Source organism: Mixophyes fleayi, chromosome 2 (genome assembly GCF_038048845.1).
Source record: "Mixophyes fleayi isolate aMixFle1 chromosome 2, aMixFle1.hap1, whole genome shotgun sequence".
NCBI lineage: Eukaryota > Metazoa > Chordata > Amphibia > Anura > Limnodynastidae > Mixophyes > Mixophyes fleayi.
In genome coordinates this window covers 112,914,728-112,932,169 of record NC_134403.1, presented here as the reverse complement: position 1 = coordinate 112,932,169, position 17,442 = coordinate 112,914,728, and the positions used below count along the sequence as shown (strand labels likewise).

General features: G+C 46.0%; 1 protein-coding gene across 1 annotated transcript in view; it reads right to left on the bottom strand.

Moving 5' to 3' along the window:
* Positions 1-486: 486 nt before the first annotated feature.
* UCHL3 (ubiquitin C-terminal hydrolase L3) overlaps positions 487-17,442 on the bottom strand; it is a 32,637-nt gene continuing 15,681 nt past the window's right edge. Inside the window, exons 5-7 of the mRNA XM_075199838.1 lie at positions 3,604-3,679; positions 3,050-3,108; positions 487-732 (exon numbers count right to left, since the gene is read on the bottom strand). Of these exons, the coding sequence (XP_075055939.1) occupies positions 649-732; positions 3,050-3,108; positions 3,604-3,679 (219 nt within the window). The 3' untranslated portion in view covers positions 487-648. The remainder of the gene's footprint in view (positions 733-3,049; positions 3,109-3,603; positions 3,680-17,442) is intronic.

Sequence of the window (17,442 nt, the reverse complement as noted above, 5' to 3'; positions counted from 1 at the left end):
CTCACCTCTTTCTCAAAGCCTACCAACCATCTACTTAACCCCATCTCCTCCCTTTAGCTTGTCCTCCCTTATCTCCTCTTGCCTCAACTGGCTCCTCTTGTGCCTGGTCTGTTTACCGTCCCTTAGGATGTAAGCTCGTATGAGCAGGGCCTCTCCCCTCCTGTCTCCATACCTGTTCTTCCGCTCTGTCTTTACTGCATATGACTGGCCGGAGTTTCTGAAGTATTGGTACTTTTTGTTCATTGTTCTGTATGGTTTCACCCTGTATAGTCTACTGTTAGTACTTTGTGCGGCGCTGCGGATACCTTGTGGCGCCTAACAAATAAATGATAATTAAACTTGAAATTCATCAACCTGTACTTTCTTTGCGTAGAGTATCTATAACTTCTTGATTGTTTGGTTTTTCAAAGTTTCTTGGCAACATCACATGGAACAACTCATGTAGGCATTATAATTTTTGAGAAAGAACTAAACACAACTGCAGGATGAAGTCACCATATGTCAGACTTAATAAACTTTTATTTTTTTCATTAATGTACAGTTATCCGAGATTTGCACACAAAGATTATAAAATTCAGTTTTCACCACTTGGCTTTCTTTCAGAGTCCTGTTGGGCAGTTTTATGGTTTCGCTGAAGTTCAGATTTTGTTATGCTTTAGAGAAAGCCACCACGGTAAACCTCAGTTCATCAGGATCACGCTGCATAAACTTTCTGCAAACTTCAATAGCATCCTGGAAAGTGGGAGAGAGAACAAAAAGATCAGAACATACATTTAATATCAAAGCAGATTAACACGCTCTTCTGCATAAATCACACATTATCAAAAATATGCATCTGTGGAGAATAAAAGATCATCAGGAATGTTTCTTTAGGGCTTTAAAAGAACATTTTTAGTTAATGGACATATTCATACATTGTGGAGAACTGACTTTGTGCCCTTTCATCTCAGATCACTCGTGAAAGCATGTTACATTGCTGGCAAACTTATCTACTCCCATTATAATGCTTAAACAGACAGAGTATGAACGAAGTAAGTAAACAAGAATGGTTTTCATTTTCTATCTTTCATTTTTCATCTATGTATAATGATTAAGGAGAAGGAATTTGTTCCCACAACACTATGGAGAAAGGTCTTTACTTAAGCACGGCTTTTTAAGTGTCAGTATAAGGGGTATCCCACAGGTACCTGTTATGCAGCACTGTGCAATACTATGGAACTCTGCATTGTCCAATTAAGTCAAACGATCTAATAGAGGGATCAATAAACTGAAAAAATAAAGGAAGCCCTACCATGAAAGTACCAAAATTACTTCTAGAATTCTGAAGTACCATGCATGTGCTGGGAAGTGCTCATTAACCTCGTCATAGCTCCTGAAACCCGGTTTTGTGCACTGGTTGCTTAAGTCAACAGTGTTTCCAGGGAAGGGAAAGCAGATGTTAAATAACTTCCCATTGCTTTCCACCACAACAACCAATAATATGCTCAAATGCAAAGGAGACTACCTGGGACCTTTTTTTAAGGAGACCCATTAAATATGTGATCAGCTGACAGGTAACAGAGGATCAGAGAGTAACAGCTATTTCCTTCTTATAAACATTCAAGTCACCAGTGCAAGAAATGTTGACAGCAGTTGTAGCAGGCTGCAGTTTAGATAAGCTCTGCGGTTACTCTCCCACATAATCCTCTTGTAACAAATATAAAACCTACAAAAAATTGTGAAGCCAACAGGAAATTATGGCAGTGGTGGTGCCAAGTAGCGTTATCGTCCCAACAAGGTTGTTTAAAACAGGCCTGGCCAACATTTGGCTCTCCAGGTGTTGTGGAACTACAAGAACCAGCATGCTTTGACTGTAGATAGTCAGCCAATAGCTGGAAGAGCATGCGGTGACTTGTAGTTTCACAACACCTGGAGAGCCACAGGTTGGTCAGCCTTGCTTAGAAGAGTTACTGAATACCAGTTCTGATTAGTTCAGCTGATGGACCCAGTGAAATGAACGGTGATTGCTGTTAATTATCATTGTGGTTACCTCTCGATTCCTACTTTGGTGATCTCCTTTGCCACCTTGGTGACAGAAGCTGCCACCGGAAACAACTTTCCTAGCTCTATTTCCACCTGCGAGCATAACACTAAAATATCACCAGGCTGTCATACCGACAGATAACCAGACAAGTGCATGGGCAGCACAGAAGCATAAAGCCTCCTCTACAACAAGCAGAGGAAGCAGCTCATTTATGATGAACAGTAAAGGACACTTATAGTTGGTAGCAGCTTACAGTTTTAAGATTTTCTACAGTGATTGGTTCAGGTTTCATTTCTCTGCATTCTGCCGTCTCTTCTCGTTACAAGTGCACGACACCAGCAGTAGTGGAAGCTGCACAGAAATAGCAGTTGCCAATGACTGCTGTATTAATCGAGGCTGATCATGCTGATGGCCTAAGAGTAGCCACCTGCTCTTTCCCCAAAAGCAAATACAATTGTTATTCCACTACCTTATGCATCATATCTGCCGCCAGCTCTTAGATTGTAAACTAAGCCGGGTAGAGCCATGATTATCTTCTGTTTCCTGTCATTGTATGTAAACTGTTTGTGTCATGATCCCCTCAATACACAGCACTGCATAATAAGTCAACACTTTATAAATATAAAGTTAATAATAATACACTGGAAAGGCTTTACACACAATATGTAGCTATACAAAGGAACAGGGAAAGGTGAAATCAGGATAATTTAACACTCTAATGTAAGAACAAGATCAGCTCCCAAATTCATTGAGCAAGTTCACGGAGCTCCTCCAAGAGTGCAGTTTCTTATGGGTTTTGTTTTTCTTCTATATATTAGCTTTAGTTTTCCATTAATACTATCTATCAGTCTGTATGTTTCTAGCTTTGAAGTAAGAATATACAAGGTAACCGGCCATTATAGTTTTCCCGAGTGTACATTTAACAAAGAACTGAAAATCCTTCAAAAAAAACAAAACAAAAATCACTAAATGAAATAACATTTTCGAGACCTTTAAATACAATTGTAAGTTAAATGGTGTTCTTACTTCTAACAATGTGTCTTCACTAGTTTGTCCATGATTTACTGGAAAAGGCTTCGATCCATCTGAGATAAAAATGGAACACATTATGAATGACATTATCAATCAACATGCAGCAACTGTCAAAGCATTTTTCATCATACTCTACTTCTCCACACTAAAGAACGCTGTACCAGCTATTGGGAGATTGAAAAGAAAAACTGATGTGAAAATATATTGCTGATAATTGAAACACATTCTAAAGGACTAAGCTGGGCAGCTACGTACAATATATGGTTTTCTGGTATCAGCCATTGCAGACTTACTGACAGTATACATAGGCATGTGCACACAGTTACATTTAATTTTTTAGATCAGCACACCATAAAACTGAATGGTTTGTTTTGGATTAATGAGATATAGACGGAGGTTTGATAAAGCACACATGTACATTCTCCCTAAAATGTATGGTGTCTGGTGCCTGTCTTTGCTTTTAACTGTACCACAATAATATATTTTAAAATGTTAAAAATACATTAAATACAAATTAATAACTATCTAGAATGTAGACAAATAATTACCAAGCTCATAAAGATGACCTTGCAGATGGACAAAAGCAATGTAGTGTAGATCAACTTTATCATCTATATTAGGTGCCTGTGAAAATAAAAAAAGAAGTACATGTATAGCACATTCTATTTCAGATCTCCAATTTTACAGACCCACCCCTTGATCACCATTTCATCATCATTTATTTATTCCGTTGCACTTTACAATTGGGAACAAACAGTAATAAAACATTACTGGGTAATACATAGAGAGTTGTAAGAGGGCCCTGCTCGCAAGCTTACAATCTATGGAACCCCTACAGAAGCATATCCCTGAAAACTAACTCACCTACCGAATAATCCTGGTGGTTACAAAGACTGCTAATGTTAGAGAGTCCTCACTGATTATACATGTCTAATACCCTGTTGCACCCTTTTGGATATGTCCTTGCAATATAGGTTTGTAACTTTCCTAGTGCTGAAAATCTTACTGTTTTATCACTCATTGAATTGAGTGTCTATCAATTCCATTAGAAATATCAAAAGTATCTTCTGTAAGGAAAGATACTGTGGGTGAATCTGGGTATATACATACCAGCAGTATGCATTTACAAGCAAATGTAAGGATAATATTTTGCCCTTTTAATGCTCTCTTTATCTAGTCTGTTAAAATCACACAATTAAGTACAGTGCTAATAAAAAGTATTCACCATTTTTCACATTATGTTTTCTTACATGATGGAATCAAAAGTGATTTGGACATTCTTATCAGTGATTAACACAAAATACTATGTAACATTATTTTTTTAAAAAAAACAAACATTTGTATTTTTATATGGTTACAAATCTCCTCCGTGACTTTTGATATCCATATAATTACAGTACGGTGTGCATCATGCCATATATACCGAGTGTCCAGGTTATAATGTGCCTGCCCTTCTCATGCGGTCACATCAATACTGTGCAGATTGCCTTTCAAAGCAGGCACAGACGGATTGCTTGTTGGTTTACAAGACAAGATTTAAGTGACTGAATGTGGCATGAAGGCGGCTTCAGATGCACCGGTATGAGTGTATTAGGCAATGCCCAAAGACAGGATGGACAACTACTATCCTAAACTCTTAAAATGGCTACAAAAGTAGGTGTTATCTCAGATTTTCCCTGTAACTATTTCTCTATATTTTAGTCTTTAGATTTTCTCACTGTGGAACAGATTCCTTAGATAATGTTTCTATTGATGAAGAAAATTGTGCTTCATTAAGTCAACTTGTATTAAGGGTTAGAATGGACTCTGGTGCTTTGAAATGTGCTGATGTTGAAGCTTTGTTTCTTTGTTCTTGAGAAACATGGAGTTTTGCATCTTTGTAGAACAGATGAAAGTTAGGGGAGGATACTAATGTAAGAAATGTGAAACTATTATCTCCTCTGTATGAGCTGGTGACCATGCTGGTGTGAATAAAGCTATGTAACATACTTCAGAGAAGTAAAGACTTTGTGCCATCTTTAACACTTAGAGGCTCGTGTCCGTGATCTCAATATCCACCCATATCTGGGCCACGGAATCCTTGTGAGACCAAGAAAGAGTAGACAAAAGGTCAGCTTGTTAGTTAACGAACTGCTCATCCTTCAGTCTCCGGGGGCGGACTAGCTGTGTGTGGTGTGGAAACTGTCACAGTGTAATTCATAGATTACGTCACGTCAGCAAAGTGGGGTGGCTACTGGACTGAGAACTTTTTATTCATCACCCGTTTCTCACAGTTGAATGTACTTTTTAATCCTTGGCCCAGTCTAAGTATATACACCAGAGCATATGTGTATTATTATTTCATGTTATTAGGTACATTTTGCCCTTGCTATTACCTGCAATATTGTATGTATTAGAAATAGAAATAATATTGCCATATTGTGTGAAAATCACAGGACAGCAGAAATCATTTTGCTTGTGTTAGCTAAGGCAATTACCATTTGTTTCAAATGCCCATTACTATGATGTGTGGCGTAGACCTGGTTTGTAATCAAAACAATGTCTGAGTAACTTGACATAGCCATAGACATTGTGTGAGCCAGTATCCCAGGCTGGGTGACACCGTAACGGTCTAGCTAATTGGTAGTGGTAATATTGCGGGAGGATAAGACTCTGAAAGAGACAGATTATTACTTTGGAGTGCTGACTGCAAGAGGCTGCTGGAGAATACATGCTACCATTAACCTTGTATCTTGTGAACATTTTGTTGTGTTGGGCCGTCGTAATAAAGCCTTATTGTGGATATATTTTGGTCTACCCGATTGAGTTGAATCCCACAGAGGGTAACTGCCATCCAAGCTAAGGGTGGTATCCTCACATACACTCTCTGTGCACAACTGATGCTTTGATTAACTGTGAATATGTGGATGGTGAATTGACAATACTCCTTGATATTCTTATAATATTACTAATATTAGCAGGGTTTGACTTGCACTGTTGTAAAAAGCAAGAGAGAGAAAAGGACCTTGAAAGGCTGAATGAATATGGAAACCAAAGCCGATACGAAATTCACCTGATCAGTGATGAACCTCTTGTCTCACCAAAGAGTGTAAATGCTTCCCCTTGATAAACAAGAAGGCAACCTCTAATTGCGGCGTCACTAATAAAAATACCCAGAAGTGTGAGAGCATTCATAAAGGGGCCAATGGAGAGATTTCAACCAGGAGACTAAACTGGCTAGGTAAAATATAAGCAAAACAGAGATTTGCGATTGAGTGGAAATTATAGTAAACTCCGCTGTCTGACGAGATTAGACCACCCCTGATATAACAAATGACTTTGTGTAACTAACAGGCTGGTACATTATACTCATGTTCCACAAATAAAGCCAAAAGGCTATTGCTTATACTTATCAGTAGCCCCACATTTTACCACCCGTGGACACTTTTAACATTTGAGTATTAAAAGTAATAGAGATAAAGACTATGGGAGAAATAAGTTGGCAAATACTTTACAAATTCAAGAACAGTTAAAAGGTCTCCATGAAGTAATAAAAAAAGTAACTCAACTCATCTTCACTTGTCCACATCACAGTGTTTACTGGATGATGCTGGTCATACTATACCTTTTGTTTCTCTAATTGCATATTTTATATTTATGTGTTTAGAGAGAGTGTGAAGTAATGATCTACCATTTGGACTAGTATGAATGTTCAGATGGGACGCTATCCGTGTGAATGTGTGTGCATCAGTCGAGGCTTTCTCAGGAGGATAAACATGCTGCAAGGTTTACTGTGACATGGTGATACTATATTGATAAAGGTTAAGTAACTAAATGATAACTGTGCTCAGTTTATTTACAGGTTTAATGAGATATACTAAAAACTGCATTAGTTTGACCGACGTTTATACATGAACGCCTCTGCTAAAAAAAAAAATATTCCATATTCTGTAGCATATAATCGAGCACACGCAAATGAGAGGTAACACCATTATATATGCAACAAGCCTGTGGCCGCCCTTGTAACATGCTCATAAGATAGGGCGGGGTAAATGGGCAGAGCTGCATATTTCTATGTTAACCATTTCTGCTTATATGGAAGGTTTAGTGTCTGATTAACAGAAATTACAATGATACACACACACTGTATGTATAATATATATATATATATATTTATTTATTTCACACACACACGCACGCAGAAAGGCTTCTCCCTGAAGTGTATCGCAATGATATTTTTGCTACACCTGTGCTGGTCTGTTCATGTTCAACATAAATGGAATAATTTTTATCATATATATTAGATATATATTAAAGACAATGCTTTTCAGGAGATTGTAACACGCTACAGGTTTGTAGCTGCCTGGAGTAAACCAAGATGAGAGAGAGTGGCAATCTGAGTGACAAAAGCTTCCTAATGGGAGGAGCCACCAACCTGGTGTGGTCACGTCCCTTTCATCAGAGGCCCCAAGAATTTGCTGTACCGGGGTGTGAAACTCCTCTTGGCGCCTATCTACACTAGGCCAAGTAATCATAAACACATCACTTAAGGGTACAATTGGACAATGAGAATGATTAAAGGTAGAATAAACAAAATGTCATTGTAACATTTTTACAATGACAAATTAGTAATTTAAAAGCGACATTTTCATTCCCTATTGTTATGAAGGATTGGTACTTATAAGTGTTCCATTTAAAGGAAAAGCCATGGGGTTCTGGCTAGTCCTTTCAAGTAATAAATCAGAGCACATGAAAGCAGAGCAGCAGCTGGTATCAGGCTGTCCTCACTCTTCTTGACACATACCAGCTGTCTGCTCAGACCAGCAGAAGCAAGCTGAATTCTTCCACTTTATCTGCCTGGCTTGAGGAATTGGGACTCTGGGCTCAGAAACACACAGATCTATTTTGGGAGCTTCCTGCGGTTACAGCCTTTTGAAATCTAGATGTATTCCGAATTATTCAGCAAAATACCAGAATAAGTGGAAATGCTGCCAGAATATCTGTACAGCCAACTGGCAGGCAGGGCCTGAACTGGTTCCCAAACCTAGGGCCCAAAAACAGACAGTAAAGTGCATGAAGCATTTCTTTTTGCCTAGGACACTTTCTGGTCTTTGATATATCTTCTGGTGAGTCTTTTGTTTTTTTCTATTAAATGGTTTGACCATCAGAGTTATACATTGTATACTTGTACAGAGAAACGGGGCTGCAGCATTCTACATAAACGCTGGTCACAACATGTTTGAACCTAGAAAGTGCCTTCTGTGAGCAGTGGGCAATGTAAAATTTCAGTTCAATTTTTAGTGTGGAATAAACTACATATACAATAATAAAAAATGGAAAATTACTATTTAAAATTCAAATAGAAGCCACGGTACTCATTTGTGTGAAGCTGCGGTGGCAGAGGTACTGGTCAGTTGGGGCAAGCTCTGTCAGTACACTATTTTTTACCCCATTATTGCACTCTGGATTAACTGTACCTTGGCACGTTAACAACCTGAGATTGAACCAAGTAGAGCGAGTGCTCTTGTTTTTCTCTCTTACATTGAATATGGTAGTGTATGTACCATTTGCATGATAATACACTTGTGGGGATTGTACATTACAGTTACAAATCAGTAGTTTACTCCCACTTCTGCTTAGGTTCCCAGCACTGATCTTTAGAGTACCAGTGTTATGATTATTTCCTTATCAAGATAACTTAATGTTGTCATGATCCATCCTAAAATCTGAAGTTACGTGTTAAACTTGTTTCCTTGCAAATCACTGTGTGTAAGAAAACAAGGGGTTAAACATATTTTGAAACAGACATCCCTCAGAGACCTACTATTTTTCCACTTCACCTGATTGTGTAATCATTATTTCCTGTTATTATTGCCATGTTATTGCAGAAGGGCAAATCAACCCTTTTTTATTGCCTAGTTAAGAGTTCCAAGGACCCTAAGAGACTGGCTAAAATTAATTTGGCAAGGAAAAAGTGTTTTTGGGTCAACCCAAGTTCAGTATATATTGCTTATAGGAAACATGAATGATCAAAGCATTACTTCCCCTAAAACCTGAAAGTGAAAAGCTCTGTATACATTTGCAACCTCTGAAAGCAAGCAAAACACATTACGAGTCAATAATATATACATGCCTCATAATGAACTTATACTGATTTTAGGGGAATATATGTCATCCCTATAACTAAATCAGGTTTCTTATGGATGTGCAGAAAACAATATTTTTATATTATAACTTAAAATAGGCTTTTTATACTTACGTAAAATCCGTTTTTCCTGGTGCATTGGGGGACACTGGGGACATTGGGGTAAAGTGGTAGTGAGATAGACGTGTGGCACTTTAAGAAAGCTGTTATGTAGCCCTAGCTCCTCCCCTCTATACATCCCCTTCCTGCTAGGCTCCAGTTTATGTTTAAACAAGCCCCACAATAAAAGGAGAAAATATAGAGGGAAAAAAACGGAAGAGAGAGAACATTAACTTTTCTTGAACAAAAAAAACAAAAACAAAAAACATGTCAAACAAAAAGAGAAACTAGAGCGTCAAGGACGGGTTCCCGGTGTCTCCAAATGTAAAAGGAAAGTATAAAAATCCTATTTTTCCCACACATCCTATTGGGGGACAACGTGGACTTCCCAAAGCCGCAGTTATGGGTGGAAATGCGAAGCACCTTTCTCCCAAAACTTGCATCCCCAGCTGCAAACACATTGAACCTGTAAAACTGAGTAAATGTGTGGACAGAAGACAAAGTGGCTGCCCGACAAAGCTGCACAGTCGAGGCACCATGCTGTGCCACCCAGGAAGCACTTACCGACCTTGTAGAGTGAGCCCAAAGAGGATCGGGAACAGGCTGTCCAGCCCCAGTAGAGGCCTGACGGATTACAGCTGTAATACACAGAGCAAGATACACTTTAGAGGCAGGCCAGCCTCTCTTCTGCGCATCAGAGGACCAAAAGATCCTCAGTTTTGAGAAAATATTGGATCCTACGCACACATACAAAAGTAACGACCATATCTAAGGAACGAAGGGAAACCTCGTCCTTCGAAGATCTGTATTTTGAAAGAGCAGGAATGACAATGTCCTGATTTATGTGGAATCTAGACACCACCTAAGGGAGAAATAATGTCTCAGTCTGAAGAACAGCACTATCCTCATGGAAAATAAGAGGAGGAGACCTGCAAGACAAGCAGGTCAGAAACTCTTCTAGCCGATGAAATGGCTAGAGGGAAACAGGTTTCAGAGTCAAAAACTTTAATTCCACTATGTCTAAGGGTTCAAACAGAGAATGCTGTAGAGCATTCTACACAGGTTCAACTCACAAGGCTCAACAGGAAGAGAATTCAGAGTTTGTAAATGAAGAACCCCCAAATTAAAGTCTGAACATCAGGCATCATAGCCAGTCTTCTCTAAAAGAAGACTGAGAGCACATCATCATCATCATCATCATTTATTTATATAGCGCCACTAATTCCGCAGCGCTGTACAGAGAACTCATTCACATCAGTCCCTGCCCCATTGGAGCTTACAGTCTAAATTCCCTAATATAGACACACACTCACACATATAGACATATACATACAGACAGAGGTAGAGACTAGGGTCAATTTTTGATAGCAGCCAATTAACCTACCAGTATGTTTTTGGAGTGTGGGAGGAAACCGGAGCACCCGGAGACACCGGACTCTTAGGCGAACTAAAGCACAATGCAGCATCATATCCTGCAGGACCATAAGTAATCTCGACAACCGAATAGAAGAGGTAGGATATCCCTTCCTTTCACAGCAGGCAACATATGTCCTCAAGACACATATATATCTCTTGGCTGATTGTGAGTCCGAAGCATGGTCTGCAACACACGCTCGGACAGGCCCTTCGCTCTAAGGATGATCGCTTCAACAGCCATGCCGTTAAAGCCAGACATTCCAAACAGGTCTGGACGTAATGGCAGACATCACGATCGACCCCCCCCCCACTATGGAGAGAACGTTTGTGTACCAAGAGAACATGCAGATAGGCATCTTTGATGTCTAAGGCCACCATAAACTCCACCTGTTTCACATGGTGAATCACCAACTGCAAAGATTCCATCTTGAACCTGGGCACTCTGAGCTAGATGTTCAAAGATTTCCGGTTCAGAATTGGTCTGAAGAAACAGTCGGGTTTTGGAACAAAAAAAAAATGTTGGAATAAAACCCAAAACCTTTTTGTAACTCTGGAACCAGAAATACACCAGAAGAAAAATCAGGAAGCCGATGGCCTCTTGCAGAGCCAGACGCACTGGAAAACAACCACCGGGAGGATAACAGAGGAGATCAATCATGGACCCACGGTCCATGACTCCTCAAACCCAGACATAGGTGGTAGAATTAAACAGGAGAAGGCGTGCGCCCACCACGACTGGCCGTACAGGGCAGAATGCCTGACATGCCGACTGCTTGTCTGCTGACTTAGATAGCAACGTTCACAGACTGAGACTGTACCAATTAAGCAAGCTCAACTACAGTATTGGACAGTGACCAACACCTGGTGAGTTCTGGCAAGTCAGAACCAGATCTCCCTGGCGCACGCAGCAAGCGATCCCCGACTAGAAGGCTACGCACAACACATCAGTGCCTGACCGTCCTGATGGAAACTTGGAGTTACAACTGGGAAAAGTGAACTTCATCATAGAAGTCACCCCAGCCCTAACTCTCAAGGTCCCCCTCTATCTGACATGTTACACACAAATAGGATAAAAGTGAAACCATGGTGAATAAAACAAGCAGCACACAATCAACACAGACCCAACAGACTATGAAACTAAATTTCAGAGGAAAAAAACAAATAAAAAACACCCCACAACCCATTACCTGCCCAGAAAAAGGACGGTTACAGGGAAGAAGCTGAAGATTTCAAATGGCTGACTATTCTGGTGTCTGCACATGAGGAGAGAGAGACCACCAGGGAGAAAGTGCAAAGAGGCAAGGAGCACTACCCTCGACATCAGTAACAAGCTGCTGCGGGAGAGAGGAGGCTGCTGGGTCCCGGCGCCCGGCGGATTGGTAAGTTTCTGTGTTTTCTTTTTTTATGACTGGCGCCTGGCGCGGGGCAGAGTGAGAGGGATCGTGGCAGAGGAGGGGGACAGAGGATGGTGACAGCGGGACAGAGGAGGGGGACAGAGGATGGTGACAGCGGGACAGAGGAGGGGCACAGAGGATGGTGACAGCGGGACAGAGGAGGGGGACAGAGGATGGTGACAGCGGGACAGAGGAGGGGCACAGAGGATGGTGAGAGGGGGCAGAGGAGGGGCACAGAGGATGGTGAGAGGGGGCAGAGGATGGTGACAGAGGATGGTGACAGAGGATGGTGACAGAGGATGGTGACAGAGGATGGTGACAGCGGGACAGAGGTTGGTGACAGAGGATGGTGACAGCGGGACAGAGGTTGGTGACAGAGGATGGTGACAGCGGGACAGAGGTTGGTGACAGAGGATGGTGACAGCGGGACAGAGGTTGGTGACAGAGGATGGTGACAGCGGGACAGAGGTTGGTGACAGAGGATGGTGACAGCGGGACAGAGGTTGGTGACAGAGGATGGTGACAGCGGGACAGAGGTTGGTGACAGAGGATGGTGACAGCGGGACAGAGGAGGAGAGCAGAGGATGGTGACAGTGGGACAGTGGTTGGGGACAGAGGGGCAGTGAAGGGGGACAGAGGGGCAGTGGAGGGGGACAGAGGGGCAGTGGAGGGGGACAGAGGGGCAGTGGAGGGGGACAGAGGGGCAGTGGAGGGGGACAGAGGGGCAGTGGAGGGGGACACAGCGCGAGAGGGGCAGTGGAGGGGGACACAGCGCGAGAGGGGCAGTGGAGGGGGACACAGCGCGAGAGGGGCAGTGGAGGGGGACACAGCGCGAGAGGGGCAGTGGAGGGGGACACAGCGCGAGAGGGGCAGTGGAGGGGGACACAGCGCGAGAGGGGCAGTGGAGGGGGACACAGCGCGAGAGGGGCAGTGGAGGGGGGACACAGCGCGAGAGGGGCAGTGGAGGGGGACACAGCGCGAGAGGGGCAGTGGAGGGGGACACAGCGCGAGAGGGGCAGTGGAGGGGGACACAGCGCGAGAGGGGCAGTGGAGGGGGACACAGCGCGAGAGGGGCAGTGGAGGGGGACACAGCGCGAGAGGGGCAGTGGAGGGGGACACAGCGCGAGAGGGGCAGTGGAGGGGGACACAGCGCGAGAGGGGCAGTGGAGGGGGACACAGCGCGAGAGGGGCAGTGGAGGGGGACACAGCGCGAGAGGGGCAGTGGAGGGGGACACAGCGCGAGAGGGGCAGTGGAGGGGGACACAGCGCGAGAGGGGCAGTGGAGGGGGACACAGCGCGAGAGGGGCAGTGGAGGGGGACACAGCGCGAGAGGGGCAGTGGAGGGGGACACAGCGCGAGAGGGGCAGTGGAGGGGGACACAGCGCGAGAGGGGCAGTGGAGGGGGACACAGCGCGAGAGGGGCAGTGGAGGGGGACACAGCGCGAGAGGGGCAGTGGAGGGGGACACAGCGCGAGAGGGGCAGTGGAGGGGGACACAGCGCGAGAGGGGCAGTGGAGGGGGACACAGCGCGAGAGGGGCAGTGGAGGGGGACACAGCGCGAGAGGGGCAGTGGAGGGGGACACAGCGCGAGAGGGGCAGTGGAGGGGGACACAGCGCGAGAGGGGCAGTGGAGGGGGACACAGCGCGAGAGGGGCAGTGGAGGGGGACACAGCGCGAGAGGGGCAGTGGAGGGGGACACAGCGCGAGAGGGGCAGTGGAGGGGGACACAGCGCGAGAGGGGCAGTGGAGGGGGACACAGCGCGAGAGGGGCAGTGGAGGGGGACACAGCGCGAGAGGGCAGTGGAGGGGGACACAGCGCGAGAGGGGCAGTGGAGGGGGACACAGCGCGAGAGGGGCAGTGGAGGGGGACACAGCGCGAGAGGGGCAGTGGAGGGGGACACAGCGCGAGAGGGGCAGTGGAGGGGGACACAGCGCGAGAGGGGCAGTGGAGGGGGACACAGCGCGAGAGGGGCAGTGGAGGGGGACACAGCGCGAGAGGGGCAGTGGAGGGGGACACAGCGCGAGAGGGGCAGTGGAGGGGGACACAGCGCGAGAGGGGCAGTGGAGGGGGACACAGCGCGAGAGGGGCAGTGGAGGGGGACACAGCGCGAGAGGGGCAGTGGAGGGGGACACAGCGCGAGAGGGGCAGTGGAGGGGGACACAGCGCGAGAGGGGCAGTGGAGGGGGACACAGCGCGAGAGGGGCAGTGGAGGGGGACACAGCGCGAGAGGGGCAGTGGAGGGGGACACAGCGCGAGAGGGGCAGTGGAGGGGGACACAGCGCGAGAGGGGCAGTGGAGGGGGACACAGCGCGAGAGGGGCAGTGGAGGGGGACACAGCGCGAGAGGGGCAGTGGAGGGGGACACAGCGCGAGAGGGGCAGTGGAGGGGGACACAGCGCGAGAGGGGCAGTGGAGGGGGACACAGCGCGAGAGGGGCAGTGGAGGGGGACACAGCGCGAGAGGGGCAGTGGAGGGGGACACAGCGCGAGAGGGGCAGTGGAGGGGGACACAGCGCGAGAGGGGCAGTGGAGGGGGACACAGCGCGAGAGGGGCAGTGGAGGGGGACACAGCGCGAGAGGGGCAGTGGAGGGGGACACAGCGCGAGAGGGGCAGTGGAGGGGGACACAGCGCGAGAGGGGCAGTGGAGGGGGACACAGCGCGAGAGGGGCAGTGGAGGGGGACACAGCGCGAGAGGGGCAGTGGAGGGGGACACAGCGCGAGAGGGGCAGTGGAGGGGGACACAGCGCGAGAGGGGCAGTGGAGGGGGACACAGCGCGAGAGGGGCAGTGGAGGGGGACACAGCGCGAGAGGGGCAGTGGAGGGGGACACAGCGCGAGAGGGGCAGTGGAGGGGGACACAGCGCGAGAGGGGCAGTGGAGGGGGACACAGCGCGAGAGGGGCAGTGGAGGGGGACACAGCGCGAGAGGGCAGAGGAGGGGGACACAGCGCGAGAGGGCAGAGGAGGGGGACACAGCGCGAGAGGGCAGAGGAGGGGGACACAGCGCGAGAGGGCAGAGGAGGGGGACACAGCGCGAGAGGGCAGAGGAGGGGACCACAGCGCGAGAGGGCAGAGGAGGGGACCACAGCGCGAGAGGGCAGAGGAGGGGACCACAGCGCGAGAGGGCAGAGGAGGGGACAGCGTGTGAGAGGGCAGAGGAGGGGACAGCGTGTGAGAGGGCAGAGGAGGGGACAGCGTGTGAGAGGGCAGAGGAGGGGACAGCGTGTGAGGGGGCAGAGTGTCTGGATGCAGAGGGGGCAGAGTGTCTGGATGCAGAGGGGGCAGAGTGTCTGGATGCAGAGGGGGCAGAGTGTCTGGATGCAGAGGGGGCAGAGTGTCTGGATGCAGAGGGGGCAGAGTGTCTGGATGCAGAGGGGGCAGAGTGTCTGGATGCAGAGGGGGCAGAGTGTCTGGATGCAGAGGGGGCAGAGTGTCTGGATGCAGAGGGGGCAGAGTGTCTGGATGCAGAGGGGGCAGAGTGTCTGGATGCAGAGGGGGCAGAGTGTCTGGATGCAGAGGGGGCAGAGTGTCTGGATGCAGAGGGGGCATTTTTGCATACAACTAAATAAGTATTTCTGTCCTGACCTAAATACTTATTACAATTTTTTGACCCAACTACTTCTAAAACAGGACTGCTCAATAATTATTTTGGAGGGGTGCCTTGAAAAAATTTGGAGACTCTAAGGGTGCCGCGAACTACAAAAGTTTGGGAACCACTGCCCTACACTAATCCTGCCTAGTAGGAGTTTCCAGAAAAACCAGTAACGCCTACCTGACCCAGCCCCATAACCAAACTAAGGGCTGCCTCTAGTAAGAGACAGACAGTCAGGGGGCCCACTGTGACTTCTACCCCCCCTCTCCAGCACTTAACTACTGCCATCCTTTGTATGCACAGTAAAAACAGTGGCTGCCAGTACAACCACTGCTTGGGAGACTGGGCACAGCCTGCGGCGATTGTAGCTGGCTCCCTAGAGAATTCCAACGTTGGGAGCGGCGGGCGGCAGTGGTGGCACCACCAGAGCACCTCCGATCTCTTGCTCCAAGCAGCGCACAGCTATCCGTGTTTTGTGCTGCCTAATCAGCACTCTGATAAGCTGCAGACTTCCAGTCTGTATGCGCGCTTCTATCAGAGAGAACGCGGTCCACATACAGTGAAGATGTCACAGACACTTATGGGTTATATTTACTAAACTGCGGGTTTGGAAAAGTTGTTGCCTGTAGCAACCAATCAGATTTGTAGTTATCATTCATTTAGTACATTCTACAAAATTACAGCTAATCTGATTGGTTGCTATAGGCAACATCTACACTTTTTCAAACCCGCAGTTTAGTAAATATACCCCTTGGTCTGTATCCCTGCTGCTACACACGACGTGGGGGGGGGGGGGAGCATACGATGGCTACAGTGAACCGTCTAAGTGGTTCTGACACCCCCAAACAAACCGGCCTTGTTTAGAACAAAATTAGGCTAAAAAGATAAATAAATAAAACAGGGCTGAAAGCCCAAACATCCTACACGGTGGGCACGTAAACTAAACTGGAGCCCAGCAGCAAGGGGAGATATAGAGGGGAGGAAAGAGAGCTAGCTAACAGCATTCTTAAAGTGCCACATGCCTATCTCACTACCACTATACCCCAATGTCCCCTATGGAATGCGGGAAAAGTTATGTTATTTATAAAGTACTGATCTGTTACACAGCAATGTATATTGAGGCCATCGTGACCCTACCTTCTGTTTCATGAAAGTGCATGTAGTTTGTTTAAGATGACCCTGCTAAACTTCCGTTAGAATCTGCCATATTTAGTGGAAGGAATGCCATCTCTCTGCTATGTTCTAGAAAGGAGTTATGGTAGATTTTTAAGAACTCATTACTAGAGTTCATGGACAAAAGGGCAGTAAGTTGGTTGTAAAACAGATCATACCAGCACACCTTTTTCAGTGTTGTCACAATGTGGTGGGATTTGGTCAAGAAAGAAATAAGGTCTAAAAAGTAGTTAAAGAATTTGTGAAATGATCTGTTTTAGGGACCAGCCTGCTAATGAGAAATTGTCAAAACCTTCTGGCCTTCTGTTTCAGTGTTTTATTTCTGTTTTATTTAATAAAAAAATATATATGTTCTGTGTTTATGTCTGTAAGTTCATCTACTGTCATATAAGATCCCATTTAATAGTTAAGGTCCGTATTTGTGTTTTTAAAGAAATCACGTGCCAAATAGGCTTGTTTTTTTTTTTTTTTTTTTTTTTTTTTTTAAAAACGCTACAGTTTGCTTGGTTTACAGAAACTCCGATTAAATTGTGTGGTCGGGTTTACATTTTGGGATCAGTCACTGATGACATCTTAGAGTATCAGCACTTG